At 46.5% G+C, this 19,333-nt stretch overlaps 1 protein-coding gene across 1 annotated transcript in view; it reads left to right on the forward strand.

Moving 5' to 3' along the window:
* The first annotated feature begins 14,249 nt into the window (after positions 1-14,249).
* Positions 14,250-19,333, forward strand: part of LOC144117451 (uncharacterized) — a 43,361-nt gene continuing 38,277 nt past the window's right edge. The window contains exon 1 of the mRNA XM_077651239.1: positions 14,250-14,288. Coding sequence (XP_077507365.1) covers positions 14,250-14,288 — 39 coding nt within the window. The remainder of the gene's footprint in view (positions 14,289-19,333) is intronic.

Below are 19,333 nucleotides of genomic sequence, written 5' to 3' on the forward strand. Positions count from 1 at the left end.
AAGAAAACGATGTTTTCCACTGTAATTCATGCCATGCAATATGACATGGAAACCATCACGTGACCAGTTTATTCATTGCCTTGAGGTGCAAGACATATTCCAGTTTCTATGTGGTAGCTTCAGCCTGTTGCACTGGAAAACTACATTTCTCTTGAAGGCACTTTTTGAGCAGGAATTGGGTTTAACCTGGTTTTCATGATTTATGCTTCGGGTGCACAAACTGGGTAATATCAGGCTTTAACTGCTAGCAAAAGGCCCTAAATATTTGCTAAATTTGATTTATAGACTTTTCTTATTGTCGTGACCTATCTTTTCTCAAGCAGAACAGGGGCCTGAGTGAATTCGCATCACCTGTAATGTCAGATTAATTTTTTCTTCTTCTATCTCAGCTGCTGAAGACGATTATTGCCAGCGGGGTATGTAAGGTACGTATTGTACACGGGCAGGGAAATTGCTTAATTCAAACCTGCGGTATTTACAAACTGGCACTTCACTCCCGTCAAAATCGCGTATTTCAGTGCAACAAAGCTGCCGGTAATAATATAAGCGTACGCAACGGCCGTACAGCTTACCTGTCCTGACCGATGAAGCATGGTAATGCAGCGTGCTGCATGCGGCCATCGTGGAGAACCACTCGTCTACTACCCCTGTCACACGGTGATTTCGAAGTGCAGTTTCTCTCCCCAGCTGCACTCCTGTTGCTGTCACGACGTGGGACCAGTTTATTTTAGCGTATGCAGGGCCGTTCGAGTGGAATTTATGAGGCGCCGCTATTAATGCTGTCAGTACTGATGAGCGGTCGCATAAGAATGAAAATACCAGTACCAACACCTCTGGTCGGGCTCTCTTTATTCCGAACTCAGCATAAAAAAAACTATTTTTTGGTCCCCTTACCCTTCGTTTCTAATCAGCATAGTTTGAACAAATTTTCGGTCGCTTAATAGCTTGAAGTATCGAGACGTCGAATGCTTGACCATTGGTACGTGGGCATATATATATTTCCCATCCATGGCGCGCGCACAATTTGTCCCTAAATGTAATGGCCCTTGAATATATTGTCTTCATCTTCGAAAAACTTGTCGCAAATCTCAAAAGTTTATTATAGCGACAAATTTATATATAAGACTGCTAAAATGGAGCACGGCTACAAAACTACCGCCGCACACACGCGACCACTATCTTGGCGCTCTTAATTCAGTTCCAATAGATTGACCGAAAGTTTTAGCTATATAAAAGCGAGCACTAAACAACGAGAGTTCACTGTGTGAGCGTGTGTTTGAGGAAGGATCGCGCATAAAAGGTTTTACCACAAAACGCACAGATCATGGTTCTTGCATACGGCACAGCGAAACGGCGATATCGATACGAGATAAAATTCCGCAGATGGCGCTTTTAGCCCTCGCAATGAAAAGAGGCAGGATTGATTTTTCCCTTTGCAAAAGAAACATCCAGTAGAATCCCGCTGTTACGTCCGCGGTTGCTGCATTTTTCCCGGTGCTACGTTTTTTTTTTCTTCATATGAGCCAGGTAGTTCAGCTGGCACAGAAACCCCTGCAACCTAAATTGGATCGCCTATATCTGTTACATCGTGCAATGTTGCATAATTCCCTTGTCGCACGGCGAGAAAGTCATCTCACGATGGTCGTTTACACCGTCCCGGAATTTGTTCAATGCGCGCGTAATGGTGACGCCGGCCTGAAAAAGCGAGACCATACACGTACGTACTCTATATAGGCGCTTGGTCGCCGCTGTTTTCGGCGACTTCTGGAAGGAAGCACCCAGGCCAACGCCAACACACAGACAGTGATTTTTGTGCGCCTGTTGGCAAAGTTACATCGCAGCTGCGGCGCTAGCGCGAACGACCCAAAGCACAAAAAGGAAACTTTGCCGCGGCAGACGGCACAAGCAGCGCTGTGCGAAATGCGGCTGCGTCGGTTGGCTCCGACAATTTTGTGTCTGCCATCCGCTTTATTCTTGTCACCTCCACCTTAAAATGCACAATTTCTAGATTCCGAAAGGCGATGATTCTAGGGGATTAATGCGACCACCGCGATAACAGCGAAGCAGCCCACGCGTGCCACATCTTCGCACGCTGTAGGCATGCTCTCTCTTCACTGCTAAATCCCTTCCACACACAGCTGCTCAGGATAACCGAGACTCATCGCAGTTCGTTTCTGAAGCTTTGCGCATGCAGAACGATCTTGAGAACCACACAGCCTTGCTAATTCCAGAGAAACATATGGTGCGTATGTCAGTATAATAAAAAACTGCAGGCAACGCTGCACATTTTTTTTCACGCTAAACATTCGGCTACGGCGTTTCCTGGCTGTTGTTTTTTTTTCTTTTCGTGGTCCCGTAAAAAACGCGGCGGTAATGCTCTGTAGCTTTCAACGCTTTGGTGCATTTAACAATTATATATGAACACAAGTGCACACTCAATTCTCACCTTAGGTTGTACATGCAGCCCTAAAATTGAACTTCATATTGCCTTTGGAACTTTAAATAAAATAAGTAATGTTTTGCTGTATATCTAATGAGATTTAATCATATTTGGAATACCAAAATCTATCTATATGATTCAGCACTTTAGCATATAAAAAATATTATATTTAGATATCAGGTGCACATAGCCCATAGGGCCAGCCTCTCCCAGATGCACACAAATCACGTACATCACCACCTGGATGATATGACCACAGATGTCACACATGCCCAAGAATGCTGATTCCATGGCTGCAGCTAAGGTTTTCGGCCAGAAGAATCGGTAACAGGACGAGCTGATGCAAGTTGATCACTTGCAGCAGAGTATAATAATAACTAGAGAAATACATCCCAGTATGTGCACTCGCAATTGCAGCTGAACTAGTTTTTTTGCTGTGTGAAATATGTAGTAGTTACGGAAGAAGAAAATAAGTAAGACATGTATTGCACAAAACAAGAAAATAAATGCCATTCAGCAGGTGCATGTGAGAGTCTTCAGTTGCAAGATGTATATATGCCGTGCCTAATTTACCTTCTACATGCTATAATCACTCAAAAATTGAGTGTCCACAGTGTGTTTCTTCGAAGACGTGATAATTTTTAGATTTTTTGTGGTAAAAGAGTGCTTCAAGATAAACTAATATGTTTTATTTAACCAGAACGCTGGTTATCTAACACATGATTAAATTTTTTACCAATTACAGTAATGTGGCTTATTTCTTGAAAGGTTAATTATAGCTGACCATAATATCCGCATCAGTTTTTAGATTTTTCAAAATATGATTTTCGTTGTGCCTGCAGCCCAATGAGCTTACAATGCCAAAATGGGCGAAACTGCATGGGCCAGAAGGGCTTGCAGCCACGCCTACAAGTGCGTAGCCAGCTATCTCCTCTAGCAGTTCCCGCCACGGGCACTAAAGCATATATACACTTTATTCCCTGTTACTGTTTTTCCAAGTTCAGCCGGTGTCCAGCCGATGTCAAAGGAGATCTCTTTAATAGCTATTCCTTATAAAAGAAGAACTAATCAAAACTAGGACACATCTCGCACAGAAAGATTACAGCAGAAGCCTTAACACTGCTGCAATGCATGCTTGCAGGCTTTTGACTAGTACCAACTGAAAATGTAGACAGTTTAATATGTCATATCCGAGCTGAGACCACATAGAATCCTGTGGTTTCCATAGTGCAGACCATTGGAAATTTGCCATGCTTATGAAGTTGACGTACTGTTGATTCAAGACAGAAGCATTCAGTTTCTATTAAGTCGCTGACTGGAACTATCTGCCGTTATGTTTGAGGTGCACCTCAGTTTTGATTATAGTTTCACTTAGTTCCAGCACTAACAATGCTTTGGAAGGGAAGGTGTGCCATCACATATTAGCAAACAACTATGATTCTTTGAAACTGTGGCCAACAGGTTCTTGGTTGAGACTGGGTGATCTTGGTTCATATGAGCTGCAACTATGTCAAATTCTCAAAATTAGGATGTTTCTCTTGCGTGTACGTAAACCCAGATGGCAATTACCCAGTAAAGGCACATTATGTTTCACCTTAACTACCTGATATCATATCTTCTCGACCGCAGAAAAAAATAGGTTTAAAGCTCCTTCAAGTAAGTGCTGTAGCAATATAGGACCCATTTCATTTTCAATGAAAGAAATGGAATTTTAATCAAGCAGAAAGATACAGGAGGGATTAAACTGTAATGTGGGACATAGGTCATTTGTAATGTCAAAGGACATTTGTAATGTTTAAAACATTTTGGCATCCTAATATCTCTTCGAAATTTCAGCAAGAATTGTGGACAATTTTAAATTGTGCGGTAAAATATTACTTTGATCCATGTTTAATATTAGTCTTTGCTGCTTTGCCAATGCCAAAGACAGATAAAATTTTTCTCAAAACTTGTAATATTTATAAGTACAGTTTGAAACACTTTACGGATAACATGATCATACCTCTGAATTGTCAGGTTGAGATTTTAGGGCATCGTCAAAGGTGTCTACCACTCATAATAATAGGAGAGCAAGAGCTGCACTACAACTATCCAAGAATAAAAAAATCATTAAGCTGGAAAATCAAATGGCCCCAGTTGAAGGATGCATTGTGCTTCTGTAAGTTCCATTGGTTCCCGTTAAGCTGGTCCCAAGACGTGATCCCAGCTCTTTTAACAGCACTTCAACAAACCTTAACAGAAGCAAAAAGTGAGTGTACAAATTGCCATGAAATTGTGGCTGGCCATGCGCATGTCGAGGACCTCATTCCCATAGCAAGTACCATACATAAATATCAACACAGTAGTAAGATTTTTTAAAATGAATAAAAGCTTTTACTTGATGCCAACCAATATGAATTTGCCAATTTTGAGTATTTTTGTGACACTTATGGCAAAGCGAAACATGCCGTCACAATTATGCTTATATGCATTTCTTACAATGTGACTTGTTATTGAGAAAGTTGGCTTAGATCTGAAGAAAGCATATCAGTCTGAGCAGCTAAGACACACAAACAAGGAATGAATATATAATAAATAAGCTGCAACAAACAAATTTATTTCATAATGAGACTGAGCACTCTTGTCTCGTGGTCTTCCTATGTGGTGTTGTTCCCTTCTCTAGAATCTAGCCCTCCCCAGTCTCAGTATGCACGACCAACTAGCCCCTTACAAATCTTTACTGACAATTTATTTCCTGCTCATATTATTACGCTATTATACCCAGTATCCTAATCTCTTAAAAGACGTTCAGTCTCACAGGCAAGTGGATGTGCTTTAAAGGGGGGGTATACTCCACTGAAATGCCATCTAGCATGACCTACTGCCAGAAATATCCCCACAGAACACCACTGTAGTACACCAATTGTCTAGGGTGTTTTTCTGCCACCAGTGCTTTCTGCCAACACAAAAAATGCGTGGATTCAGGCAGGACAGCTTAAGAGAAGTAGTACAAAATGGATTCCGAACCTGCTGGCGAACCTGCTTTTTGACGTCAGTTGTGGAATATATTGTGAGAGCAGGGCACAACTGCTGTTAGCTTAGGTGTATAGGGCACCCTTTGTCGGTCGTGGAGTTCCCACTTTGCATTAAAGGAAGAATGAAACTTGGGTCACTGACCATGCCAAACGCGTTTATTTAAATTTCGGAACCCTTACAGGTTTCTTGTTCGCAATGAAGGACCGATCATGAAAGAAGAAGCTTGTGTAGCTTTAACTAATCGGCGCAATGACTTTGCTTAGGCCTGGCGAAGGCTTCTCTTTGTTCTGTTGAGTGTATTCAGTATGGTCTGTAGTATTAAGGATTCCAGGTCCAGCCACGCTTACGAATTTCTTTCAGCGGCAACAATCTCCACATTATCGCAAGAAATTTCACGCCCTGTTTGCGCATGTTCTGCCACAGCACTTGAGGCTGTTTGATTCCTGCCGAAATCATAGCAGTGCTCTTAGCCCCCTTGGTAGATTTCGTGTCTTCCTGATGTAGACTGAGACAATCGTCGCAGGGTATCTTGTAAACGATTCCAGGAACTTCGAATGAGGCAGGGCATCTTTAACATTTGAAGATCCCCGTGCAATTTAATAGTTAGCACGTGAGCAATATTCACCTAGTGCCTTTCGAAGATTTGTGCCTTTCGCTTATATCTACAACGTACAGGGCCGTCCACCTTTAGTATGAATACAATGAATGGATGGATAGATAAGGCAGAACTCTTTAAGTCGTGCGGTGGTTCAAGCCACCTAGCCATCAGTTATGAAATTTTACTCTTGTCTTGATTTTAGCCACCAATCAGATAACCTTCACTTGGTTGCTTCTATCCGCTTAAAATCTAATTTTCCTTCACTGTCCTTAAACCCCAATGCTTTGAAAAAATCAGCCCCGCTGCTTACCACTGCAGGGTGAAGCCTTTACAGAGAAGTATCAAGTGTTCAGCCATTTACTCCTCCTCTCCGCACGCAATGCACAACATTTTTATCTCGTGGTACTTGACTCTACATGTCTTAGTCTGCAAAACTCCCGTCCTGTTCTCCAACAACAAAGAGCTTCCCCTACAATTATCATAGATATTTTCTTTGACGATTTCGTCAGCACCCCTGTTTTCCAGAGAGCTCTCTATTTCTTTAACCTGTTTATTTACTGATAATCGCTGATTTGCCCCCCTACTGCTGTTCAGATATTTGCTTGTTAATTTTCTGGTTCGCTTTCTCCATTTCGTGTCTACACGTTTCTTAAGTATACATATCTGAAAACTTTCCTAGCCCACCGCTTTTCCCCCCATTTTTCTCAATCACTCCTGAAATGCCACCTTACTGCTAGCTTCTCTGCTCTTGTACGACGCCCATCCCATATAAACCTGTAGCCCCTGATTTGGTGTATTGCCATGTGCTCCCAAAGCTAGCCTCCCTACGCCGCGTTGTTTGATTTCTAACCTTGCTTGAACATCTGGTCTCGTGTACAGGACCGCATTGCTGAAAGTCAGACTAGAAACCATTACCCCTTTCCAGATCCCTCTTACCACTTCATACCTACTTTAATTCCAGTGCCCTATTTTTCATGGCAGCTGCATTCCTACTAGCTTTATTCATTCCCCTTTCCATCACCCTTTTATTCACCGTTATTTACCTACATTCCAATATACTTGTACTGATCCACGACTTCTAGTGTGAACTCTTGTATTCTATGCTGGCCGCCCTTATCATTAAATATTATGACAGCATATTTTTCCTTACTAAACTTCAAAGGTAATCTCCCTCTGTACCACGGATGGTAATCAACTTCTGCAAATCTTCCTTATTGTCTGTCATTAGCACTACATAATCCGCGTACATTAGTCTTGGTAATGACTGTTTAATTCATTCTCCTTGCTTTAAAAAAGAAGGGTTGAAGCCTAGTCCGCTCCTCTCTAGTTTGGTCTCTAACCCTTGCAGGTACAACATGAACAACACAGGATACAGAGGACATCCTTGCTTAAGCCCCCGCTGTGTGTCTATAGGCCCCGACATAAATTTTTTAAAGATTTTATAAGCACTCTGTCACCTTTATATACCTTTTAAAATATTGATTACTCCATCTTTCACATACAATGTGCCCAGTATGCCTCCCAAATCCTCTTGAATAACGTTGCCATAGGCTCGCCTGATATCCAGAAATGCTAGCCATAGGGGCCTCTGTTCCTTTTCAGCAATCTCCATATACTGCGTCAATGAAAACACATTGTCCTAGCTCCAACCTCCTCTGTTTCCGGAACCCATTTTGTTGCTCCCCTAGCAACCCCCCCCCCCCACCCCTGTTCTCCACCCAAGCCTGCAGTCTGTCCTTTATTATCTGTATCACCACCCTACAAACCACACACTTCAGTGTTATGGGACGGTATTTGCTTATGTCAGCTTTGTCCCCCTTTCCCTTATAATCATGTTCATTCTACTTGATTGCCATTCATTGCGGGCTTTGCCATCCACTATCATTTTGTTCACTACCTCTATTAATGTTTGCTTGGATTTTGGTCCTACATTCTCTATTAACGTAATCGGAATACCATCTGGTCCTGTCGACGTGCCACTAGCAGCCTTCTTCTCTTGTCGTAACGCGAGCGCATGGTTGCGCTCTCTGGAGGGCCACTGCGTCCGACACGGCCGCGCATCGAAGCGAAGTGGCAGATGACGCCAAGCGCCACGCCCAGGTTCAACTTCTGCGCCACTCGACTGCGATGAGTGGCCGTGTCGGATGCAGTGGCCCTCCAGAGTACAGCCACGCACTCGCGTGTTCACGGTGGACGACCCTGTACGTATGGGACCGCTGCTCGCTTCGACCGACGAATGCCTCGGGGACTGCAGAACCACCGTGTCTGATCACGTTGTAAAGAATTCACATTACTAACTTGCCTATACTCTGCGCAAATCAGGATGAAAGCTCGGAACGGATGAGAGCACATATGCCCACTCGATCAACCCATAAATTACGCGAAATGAAAGCGTATTTTCATACGGTCAATTAATTACGACAAAATTTTCCTGAGAAAGCTTCGAAAAAACTTTCATTTTGCTGGAGCGCCTTCGAAGGCACAGGCACTACACAAGTGCGAGCACACAAACCACGCAAGCACACAAGCGTCCTTTCACAACGAATGTGCCGCACGAGACCGATCAAACAAGCAAGTGATGCAAAACGCACGCACGACCGTGATCCACAAATCCTAAATGACGCCAAGCCAAATCATTATCCATGAGTGAAAATAACGCTTTTGTTATTATGAGGTCGGAATAACTATTTGGCTGGGCTTTCCGACCTGCGCCGGTCCCGGCCACCGCCGCGATGGGTTTCGAGCCATACGCGTGGCAGCGAATACGACAGCGTCCCATGGTGCGTTCCGTGAAGAGCGGACTTCTAGTTTGCGCGCCAAGGCACATAATTTTGCCTCTTTCATGAGCCTGCCGACGGACGACGAGCAGCTTTGTTGCCGCAGTGTGCCACAGGTGGTGAATGAACAGGGCGACGGCTGCATCACCGACCACCTCGCCTTCGAGAGCGTATGCTGTCCGCCGCAAGTACTACTGCGGGCTGCGTACTACATAGCTCTGGCGGAGGAAAACGAAGAGAACGCTAGGCATGGCGACGATGTGAGCAAGTAGGCAGAGCTTCACAAAGGTCAACTCCGTGCAGAAGCGTCGCATGGCAGGTGCGCGTATTTGTGGCTCGCTGCAACGCTTGTTATTTTCAGGCAAAACCGCTTCGTCGCGTACCGCCTCTTCATCACCAACTGGATTTGGGGCAGGCTGGGAAGAGGCAACAGGGTACTGCTACCCGCCTGCGGCCCGTTTCACATGCATGCGATTTTCGCCTGCGACACTGCGAACTCTGTCGTTCTGCGACTGGGGAGGGCCGTCGGTCTAGTCGCAGACGGCTTGCGATCGAGCTCCGTCCGGTTGGAATTCACTCGCAGCGTCGGTGTGTTCGCTTTGTGACTAACCATTGGGGAGCGCCGAGACTGCGTGCGACGTGCAGTCACGTGGGAACTGTTACCGCGGTGGAAGCAAAACTTTTTATCCTAATCAAAACATACGGAATAATGCCTTGCATCTAAAAATACGCTGGCCATAAAATCATCAACACATTCTGTGGGATGTTTCTGTCGCGTTTAATAATACGTTGCCTATGCAAACACCAAGGAACCTTGCCGGTTCTTCCGAGCGAATTCGTTGTGTCGGTGTCGCATGTGAAAGCAGTGACCGAAAATCGCACTGCGGTCTCACCGACTACAGCGGATATTTTCGGTCCAGTCGCAGCATTTGAAACGGGCCGTCGTCGCCCGGATTCGTCGCCACTTCCCCTCGCCAAGCTACACAGGGTTCAGGCTCCCTCCCCTTTAATCTGGGGTAATTGTCGCTTTGCTGTATGCTGACCCCTTTATCACATATGTCTGGCACCCTGCGAATAGTGATGCATGGCAATGACCTTTACTTTTATGGTGGCCAAACATGAAATGGTGTTCAGCGAGCACGAAATCAAGCGATGTACTTCGTCACTCTTCTGTTTTGTGTTAGTGCTCAAGAAAAGACATTTCATCCGTACAAAGCGTTCTAGAATATTGCGTGTTGCAGAACTTGCACACGAGCAGGAAACAAAGCTCTGAAACTAACCATGAACGTTATAATACTCATTAGGAAGCAGTTTCAAATCTGTCTTGAAGAGACATGCCTAGGTAACAAAGCACTAGAAGGGAGGCAAGCCTTAGCACATCACCAATAAAAATGCCACTCTGGGGAGAGGTCTGTAGCCGCATAGGCTTGTCTGTGATTAATATTGATAGAATCTCGTAGAAACAACTTTGACAGCACTGGCATATCAAGTGAGTTTTCCGTAGGCTGCATAGTACAGTAAGAAAGAAAATGCCTTAGTGCTCATTTCTTCATATCTTTGTTCACTCAACAAAGTTTGATGTCATGCTTGGACCAATTGTTCTAAGAGATCTGGCCTGTGGTTTGGTACGTAGTGATGTACACCTGATGAATGTGCGGGTGTTGCACGGACATATAAGCCACCCAAGCATTTGATCACAAGTTAGCGGCCTCCCTCCCTCATGCGTGCTCTTGTCCACTCTGACATATGCTTATAGTGTCCATGTTTGTTCTGTTTGTGTGGAACAGTTGTTTTGTTAGTATGCTTGGTTGTCTTAGTGTATGCATTAAATGCCTGTGCTCATTCCAACTCAACTGTTTGTTATATCCGCCCTGCTTGACCTCGCACGGAATATGGCACATTACTGAAAAGAGGATGCTAAAAATAATACGCAGACGCTCGTGCTGAGAAGACGAAAACAGAAGACCAAGTAGATAATGTAGATAGACCATTGTTACCATGTGAGTGCTTATAATGATGCAACATAACGAGTCTATAAGGGTTTGTTTATTGACACCACTTGCTGTGTATGCATGACAACAGAACTCGGCACAGCACACATGCATTTTAGTAAAGGTAATGCAGGCGTAGCACTGATCAGACTGCAACTCTTGTTCCTGTGCTTGCTGAGCTGGAATATGAATTTGAATTTGCAGCCTACTGCAGCTACACTTGCATTGTGTCGCTCTTCTTATTTCAGGGTGGGACTGACTGGCACCTCTTAGCTGTGTTCAAAGTGTAGGCACATTACTGCAGGCTCTCAAACACCTTTATTTTAGCCGCTGTCTCGGCCACTGCCCATGTACTCCCTCTTGCTGGCTGTCACTCCTGAGCATTCCACCATTCCTTTATTATGAGCTGCCTTGCTATATCTACTGGGTGCGAAGGGCTGCATACGGGAGGCCCAGGCATTGCTGAAAAGAACTCACTCCACCGGCTACTGCCAAAGATACTTTGCCTGTCGTCAAATTTATCGTTCTAGGCGGTCACGTTTGTACTCTTTGTGTGCAGGCCGACAGATGGCCTTACTGGCAGCGGGCACGACAGATGGCGTAACGGATCGAGGTGGCGGGGGAGGCGGGTAGCTGGCGCCAGACGGGCTGCCGGTAGAGGAAGCGAGACACTGACCCCAGGGAAGCGTTGCCCTCCGAGGGACACCTGACCCCCTTCGACACATCCCCAACGAGGCCATCGGCTTTCCCGTCGTAACAGCCACGGGTTCCTAGGAATTTGGCGGGTGCCCTTGGTCAGCTGCATGAGCAGCGACGGCAGAAAACCATTGGGCGAGGATTACCCGAGAATGAGAAAGGAAATTCCAGGAGAAACGCGGCGGAGGCAGAAGGGACAACGGAAAAAACTTCGAGCAGACATGGATGAGGCGAACGGATGCAAGATCGCGCCGGTCTACAGTCAGCGAAGCCGGACCTCGGGGACCGTAGCAAACTGACCGCCAGCTGAGACGCCCAAGAATCCTGAGGCCTTGACCCATCACAGCACTGCCAGCCGAGACGCCGGGAAGAGATGCAGACCACGGGAGAGCCGAAGCAGCCGCGGCCCGCTGATGCAAGACGAGCGGAGTGAAGCCCCAACCTGCCGGACCGACAGCCAGGACTTCTAAAAGCCAGCGGTGAGCGAACCACCAGTTTCGCCTTCAGGCAGGGAAGAATAAATAATGTTTTGCCGGGTTATCGCCTTGTTGGCTCAATTCTCCTCGCTTTAGCAAGACTCGTAGATTGTGTGACCGACCCCCGACAGGCGGGAACATCACAGGTGGTGGCAGCGGTGGCATTTTGCTGAAGTTGTGGCGCGAGACATTCACCCTTGCATCCAAGGAGTAAGGGCCAACATGTCGCTATCGCAATCACAGAATTCTTATGACGGAATGTTAAGAGCTAGTGCACTAATGCGGGGCAGTATGATTCCGACGTTCATAGGGGATGACACTGGTCCCAAAATCAGAGACTTTCTGCAAATTTTTGAACAGGTGGTGAACATGGGAGGATGACAGGAAAAACAAACGATTGGGATGGAGTGGTGCAAAATGGTCGCGGTGGCTCAGGATTTCGCATGGAGGGATGAGGAAGTGGATAGCGTGTTCACATACAAATCTTTCAAAGCGCTTGCATTGAAGCGTTTCGACAACGAACCGGTGAGCATGAAAGTTGTAAAGTTCTTGAACGCGCACCAGAACCTTAATGAAGATTCACTCTCTTTCGCGAACCGTTTGAAGAGACTCGATGTGGAGACCATGGGGGACGTTGATGGCGAGGACACGTCGAAGAAAAGTGCAAGACACAAGATCCTAAATGAACAACCTCTCTCCCAATTCCTTAATTGCTTTCGTGATTAGGAGGGGAAAGACTGCAGGTTCAGATTACCGCACGTTTAACGGTAGATGAAATTGGTTGAAGAAATAGACCAGGCGGCATGTGGAAAAAAAAAAACTTAAGCCTTGAGAGGAAAGGATTCACGAACACATGAACAGGAAAGCAAACAAACAAAAACAACACTCGCATAAGACAAAGAAGAGCTTGAGGAAAAAAGGAAAGGTTCACTCAGCGTTCAATGTTCAGCGAAAGTATGAGCTTGGTAGATGGTGCTTCAAGAGAGGCGGTGTGGCGTGGGGAGTGCAGTCAGTAGGCTCCGGTCAATGCCCTGATAGAAGCGTCGCATGGATGGCGGTGGTGGAGAATGGATGGCGGTCTCCACGGCAGGCGTCAGCACTGCCGTAGGAATTCGCCTCACCTGTGGAACGCAGGCGCGGCCCCCAGGTCAGGTAGCCCGGGGAAGCAGCGGGGCTATGGAGGCGGCCCGCTTTCAGAGGCTGCCGGCCACGTGAAAAGCAGGAAGCACCGGCGCCTGGGTCTGGTGGCTCAGGCTGTCGACGGCAGCCTGTCTAGGTCTGGCAGCCGGGACTTCTGCAGCGGAGGCCCAAGCCTGGGAGCTCGGGGAGCCAGCAGCTAGAGTCCACGTTCGTTGCCGACTGCAATCCTCCTGTTCTGCCCCAGCACGCGCTCTAACTCTAAGCCACGTCTCACTTCTCTTCTTCTCGTCATGAGCGTCTTCGCCAGCCGCAGTGTGGCGCCGGTGCCTTACAGAAAAGCCACCGCCCCCCCCCCCCCCCCCCCTTCGCGAATAGTATTTTCCAGGGAAAAGAAACTTTATAGGAACGGCGGCGCACTCTTGATGGCTGATGAGGTCGCTGACAAGCTGGAGACATTTAACCGCAAAAGGCACACCCCACAAGACACACCACACACATACAGCACGCGCCACCCGCTGGGTCACGCTGGTCCACGGTTCACCGCACATGCGCTTGACACTCAGTATACATACAATAGAAGTGAACAAAGCAGTCAACAAAGCATGTGGGCAAAAGCGTTCAAGACCTTATGCACAATATCACGCTGGTGTTATGCCTAAAGTAACACCTCCAAATTCACAGCTGGCTCAAATAATCCGCGCCAACATTTGTGGATCCCTTACTGTGCTCAACTTGGAACAAATACTTCGGGAGCACGAGGCTCCATCGGAACACGCGGCTGTTAAAATGTTTGGCCTGGAACTAATAGTTGAGCGACTGATGGTCGGTTTAGATCCTAAACGTTCGTCCATAGAAAAAATACGGTTCTCTTTTCCTTCCGGTGGTAGCGCTTCCCTTTAAACGAGGATGGGGATGAACGCCCGATAATGTCGACCGCCACTCGCTCGAGTGGTATAGAAGTGAGAGGTGTTCGGCCCAGTGGAGCGATCCTCAGCTTCCCCTTTGGCACGGAGCGTTGGCACGCATCACAAGACATGACAATTTTTTTATGTCAGCCTGAACCCCAGTCCAATAAAAATCACCGAGTACCCTAGCTGTAGTTTTTATTATGCCCTGATGGCCGGAGAGTGCACTGTCATGCGCCAGCATGAGGACGTGAGTGCGCAAGCACTTCGGTACCACTGCTTGCTCGATTACTTGACTGGGACCTACTTGGTATGATCGGAAAAGAACGCCGTTCTTTAGATGAAGGGAATGGGCGGTCTGTCCCTTTCCAGGATAGTGTTGCCCTAGATTCCTCTGACAGACCTCTAATGTAGGGTCCTCCTCCTGATGCAGACGAAACTCTGGCTGTGACAAGTGGAGCGCGTTACGAGCGAGGCTTTTGCTACACTCCGAAACGTTCGTTGCCACAGTAGGGGCGATATCAGCCGAGCCTGTGAAGTGTCTCGTGGACACAGGTTCCAAAGTCAGCCTGTTAAAGCGCAGCGCACTGACAGGTATAAACCCAAACTAGGAGAAGGTGTTCTAAAGGTGCGAGAGCCAGATAATCCTTATCGGCATCACCGGAGACTGCAAAGGCACGTTCAGCGTCTACCGCATGCCTTTGGCACTTGGCTGCCATGTATTCATTAGCAGTTTTTTGTGTGCGACGACAGTGGCGTGCTTTCTGTAGCCGGCATCATCAGACAAGACTCCTTAAGAGACCAATGGATCGACAGGCTGTTCAGCCAGGGTAGGCGGGTAGGGTACTCGGGTATTCGTGTAGGCGGAGCTTATATCCCAATCGATAACTGGGTGCCCAAAGGCCGGCGATACAGAATCACGCGTGCGGTGGGCCCGCAGGGAACATACCCGTCACGCTGATCGAGACTACGGTGCTTCCGGCGATTAGTGAGTGCCTTCTATCTTGTAGGCCTTTGTGACCCGTATCAAGCGGACAGATGGTGGTGATAGAGGTGTCTCGACTGGAGGTTAATGGACTTGTGGGAGCGCCCGCCCTCATTACAACACGCGAAGATTAAGCTATCCCTGTCAGGGTGGCCAACCTAACCCTTCAGAACATACGCCTCGGGAAAAACAAGGTGCTCAGGTATTTGATAAGACGTGACGGTAGAAAAGCTGATTCTAAATATTAACTCTAAAAAAACGGGAGATTCACGGCATAATTTGCTGAGGATGTTTGAGCGCTCGCACATTGGGGAACCACCGAGGATCGATATCGAAAGTCTGATTTTGGAGAATAGCTCAATATTCCGAACCAGCAGAACCAACCTCGAGCTTTGCCAGGCCATTGAGCAGCAGATACCCACTGGGGACGCTCCTCCTGTCTACCGTCGAGCCTATAGGATCCCTTTCGCTAAAAGGGAGATGGAAGCACAGATAGACTTGCTTAGGGCCGGCGTCATCTAACATTTTGTCACCGTAGGTTGCACCAGCCTTACTGGTAGCGAAACTTGATGGAAGCTACCGTTTCGTGGTGGACTATAGAAACCATAGGGTCACTGCGGTGGACCCCTATTTATTGCAAAACATTCACGAGACCCTGTCGCAGCTTGAGAAAGCGAAGTATTTCACTGTGGTGGACATGGCGAGTGGATACTGGCAGATAGAGATGGATACCCGTGACAGAAAAACAGCCTTCAACACTCCTTTCGGGCAGTGCGGTAGTATGGCAGAGAACGGCTGACGTCATACTAGCAGGCCTATTGGGCAAGCTTAGCTTTGTCATGTGTACTTCGATGACATCATTATTTACAGCAAATCCTTTGAGAGCCACTTGCGCGATGTGAAGGTGTTAAGTACTTTAGCGAGTGGGGCCTTAAGCTGAAACCGGCCAAGTGCCAGTTCTTGAAACCACAGGTTAGGTACCTAGGACGTGTTGTCTTGGCCACTGGTGTCCGGCCGGATCCAGAGAAGGTGCAGTGTGTGAGGAGTTTTCCATGACTGAAGAGCGAAACCTAAGTCCGCCAGTCCTTAGTCTTGCCACCTATAATAGATGTCGCATTCTCAATTTCACTGCAGTAGCCAAGCCACTGACCGCACTAACGAGCAAACAACCTTTTGCTCTGTTTTGATAAACAACACTGCCTTGCTGTTTTTTTTTTTTGAGGGGGCATACGACACGGCCTGGAGGTTCGGGATTCTTCGTGACCTTGCCGAGCTTGGCATCCGAGGCAGAATGTTGAATTGTTTAAAAGATTTCTTATCCAACCGTTCCTTCCATGTATGCCTAGGTACAACCCTTTCGAGGAGTTTCATCCAAGAAAATGGAGTACCACAGGGGTGCATATTAAGCACTACCTTCTTTGTTGCAAAAATGAACTCCCTTAGGAAAATAATCCTAAGGTCTGTTATGTACTCAGTCTATGTAGACGACATTCAAAGAGCTTGTACATCCTGCAATGTAGGAACATGTAAAAGACAAATACAATTAACAATAAAAAAAACTGGCAACATGGGAGGATAAAAATGGTTTCCCGTTCCCCCCCCCCAGAAATCAGCGGCATTTCTGATCTCATTAAAACGAGGCATACATACAGATCCCACCCTTCACCTTAAAGGGACTATGCAATAAATTAATTGAGATTACGTAAAGCAGACGAGAGACAGGCATTTCATCACTCGTCACCCCAACGCGAAGATTTTTAAGCTAGCATCAATAACAACGAAGAAATAGATGATTAAAAATTACGCTCCTCCTCTCCCCCCTCAAGTCGTACACGCGGGGCACCAGACAAAAATAAAGAAAACAGGTCTGGGACTGGGCTCCGCCTTTGAATACGTCGTCAGATGACGTTCGCTTTGCAACATCCGGTTGTCGCTCCTCGCCCCCCAGCAGCAGCGTCGGCGGCGTGGCGCCATCTCCCCGGTCTCTCCTCGCCTTCGTGGATTGCGGCGCGCGTCGGGTTTCTTTGCTTGTTGTCTGTTGTAGTTAGCAGTAATAAACCCGGACCTCGAGGTGCGACTGCTCGCTCTCACGGCCGTGATGGGCATCGAGCCCTATGCGTGCCCGCCAAGAGCCGTGCGAGTGGCTCCGGAACTCCCGACAGAAGGAGGCGGAAGAGAAAAATTGAAACCATATGCGCGAAGGCAATGCCCTGGCCCGCGCTTGCCCGAGAGGGTCGCGCGGCGGCACGAGCAGACGATTTTCACGGTTACCGGAAGTGTGCCCGTGACGTCGTGGCTGCCGTGGCTCCAGCGAATGACAGCGTGTGGTTGCCTGGCGACGTCATAGTACAGTGACGTCTTTCTTCCACGATTTTAGTTACAAAATCGGTCACTACGAGCACACCAAGCGGCCTGCGAATTTTAAAAAACACGTCTTTTTTAAATTTATAATAAATTTCCGCCTCAGTTCTGAAGACTTATGCTTGGTGTGAATGCTCATTAGCACCATTTCTAAACAGAGAAAACATTTACAAGCGACTTTGAATTCTTTGCATAGTTCCTTTAACGAAATAATTACCCGTGAAAAATGAACATAAATTTACACGTATAACATTTGATAGAAAGCTTACTTTCCTGCCTCACATTAAGCCGTTAAAAAAGAAAGCCTCTCAATCCCTGTGCATGCTCAAAGTACTTTTCCAAAAACACGGAGATAGGAGACGTCTTCTGCAAATTTATCGCTCTGTAATACGCTCTACCTTAGATTATGGATATAGAGTGTACGGCTCATCGAGACCATCGTATCTTAAACGGCTGGGCCCGATCAATAATTTAGGCTTGCGTCTTTCCACTGGTGCATACAGGACGTCGCCCATAAACGGTCTTTATGTAGAAACGAACGGACCATCGCTTAGAGGCAGAAGAACGATGCTCACGTGTTCCTACTTAAAATCCGTTCACTACCTAAACACATCTGTCACCAAATAGTCACAGAGTGCCCATCCAGAATACTGTTTAGCAACAAGCCGCGAAGTACAAGGCCACTGTTCTTGCGTTTTGAAGAGATGTGCCAAAATCTCGGCGTACTAGACACATTGCCTGGCATTGCTGGAAGACGAGATCCACTGCCGCCATGGTACAATTTCCCGGAAATCTGTGATCTGACTTTTACACATTTCACCAAAAAACAAGCCCCACAACAGCATATATTACAAGAATTTTTTGCACTCGAGGAAAAATACAGTACTTGCACAGCTTTTTACAAAGATGGCTCAAAAAGAGATGTTTACGTTGCAAGTGGAGTGGTACAAGGGAACTGCAGTCAAATAGTAAGGCTTCCACAGTGCGCATCAATCTTCACTGCCGAATGTTACTCCGTCTATGTAGCCATTGAACAAAGAGTAAAGGAGAACCTCAAAAAACGTATTATTTACACCGACTCGCTAAGTTTACTTACAGCTCTCCACTCTAGAAATGCAGTCACTCCTATACTTGGTGATATCATACACAACATAGTAATAGCCACAGGTAAAGGACAAACCTAAAACTCTGCTGGGTACCAAGCCATATTGGAATTAAAGGCACTGAGAGAGCAGACTTAAGCGCTGCTCAAGCACGTGACAAGCATATAAAGAAAGTAAATATTCCGTTAAAAGGTTGCATTAACTTAATACATCGTAACAAACGACAGAAATGGCAGTCCGCGTGGAACAACGAAATAAAACAAACAAACTACGCAATGTCAACCCAGTGATAAGTGAATGGGAGTCCTGCACCAATCAGGAATGTTGTAAGGAAGTGATTATCTGCCGGCTTCGTATAGGACACACGCACCTCAGGCACAATGTCCTGCTGACAAAACAAGATCAACCTTTTTGCGAAGAATGCGGATACGAAGTTACGATTGACCACATTTTATTGTCTCGTGCGAAACTAGAAAAACTAAGAAGAAAGCATTTTACTCAATTTTATACCGAATGCATTCCTGTTCATCCTGCACTGATTTTAGGAGATGATGCAATTATTGATATATCATGTGTTTTTAGCTTTCTTACAGAAACCGTATTTCTCAAGTGACTCTAACGTTTTTTTTTGTACCCACCGGTCTGTTTGTATTTAGTACACCTCAGCCACTTTCTCATTCCGGAGAAAAGGGCTGAGGTTGTTTTATTTGATTGATTATGGACCTCCACCTCTTGCCCAGCCAAGGACGGGTGATAAGGTTACCCGACCTCCTTTACAACTTTTAATGTTGCCCATGTATAAATCTTGTTTTTGCTCTGAATACTAGGTAGAAGGAAATACCTTTT

This window comes from Amblyomma americanum, chromosome 1, assembly GCF_052857255.1.
Source record: "Amblyomma americanum isolate KBUSLIRL-KWMA chromosome 1, ASM5285725v1, whole genome shotgun sequence".
Lineage (NCBI taxonomy): Eukaryota > Metazoa > Arthropoda > Arachnida > Ixodida > Ixodidae > Amblyomma > Amblyomma americanum.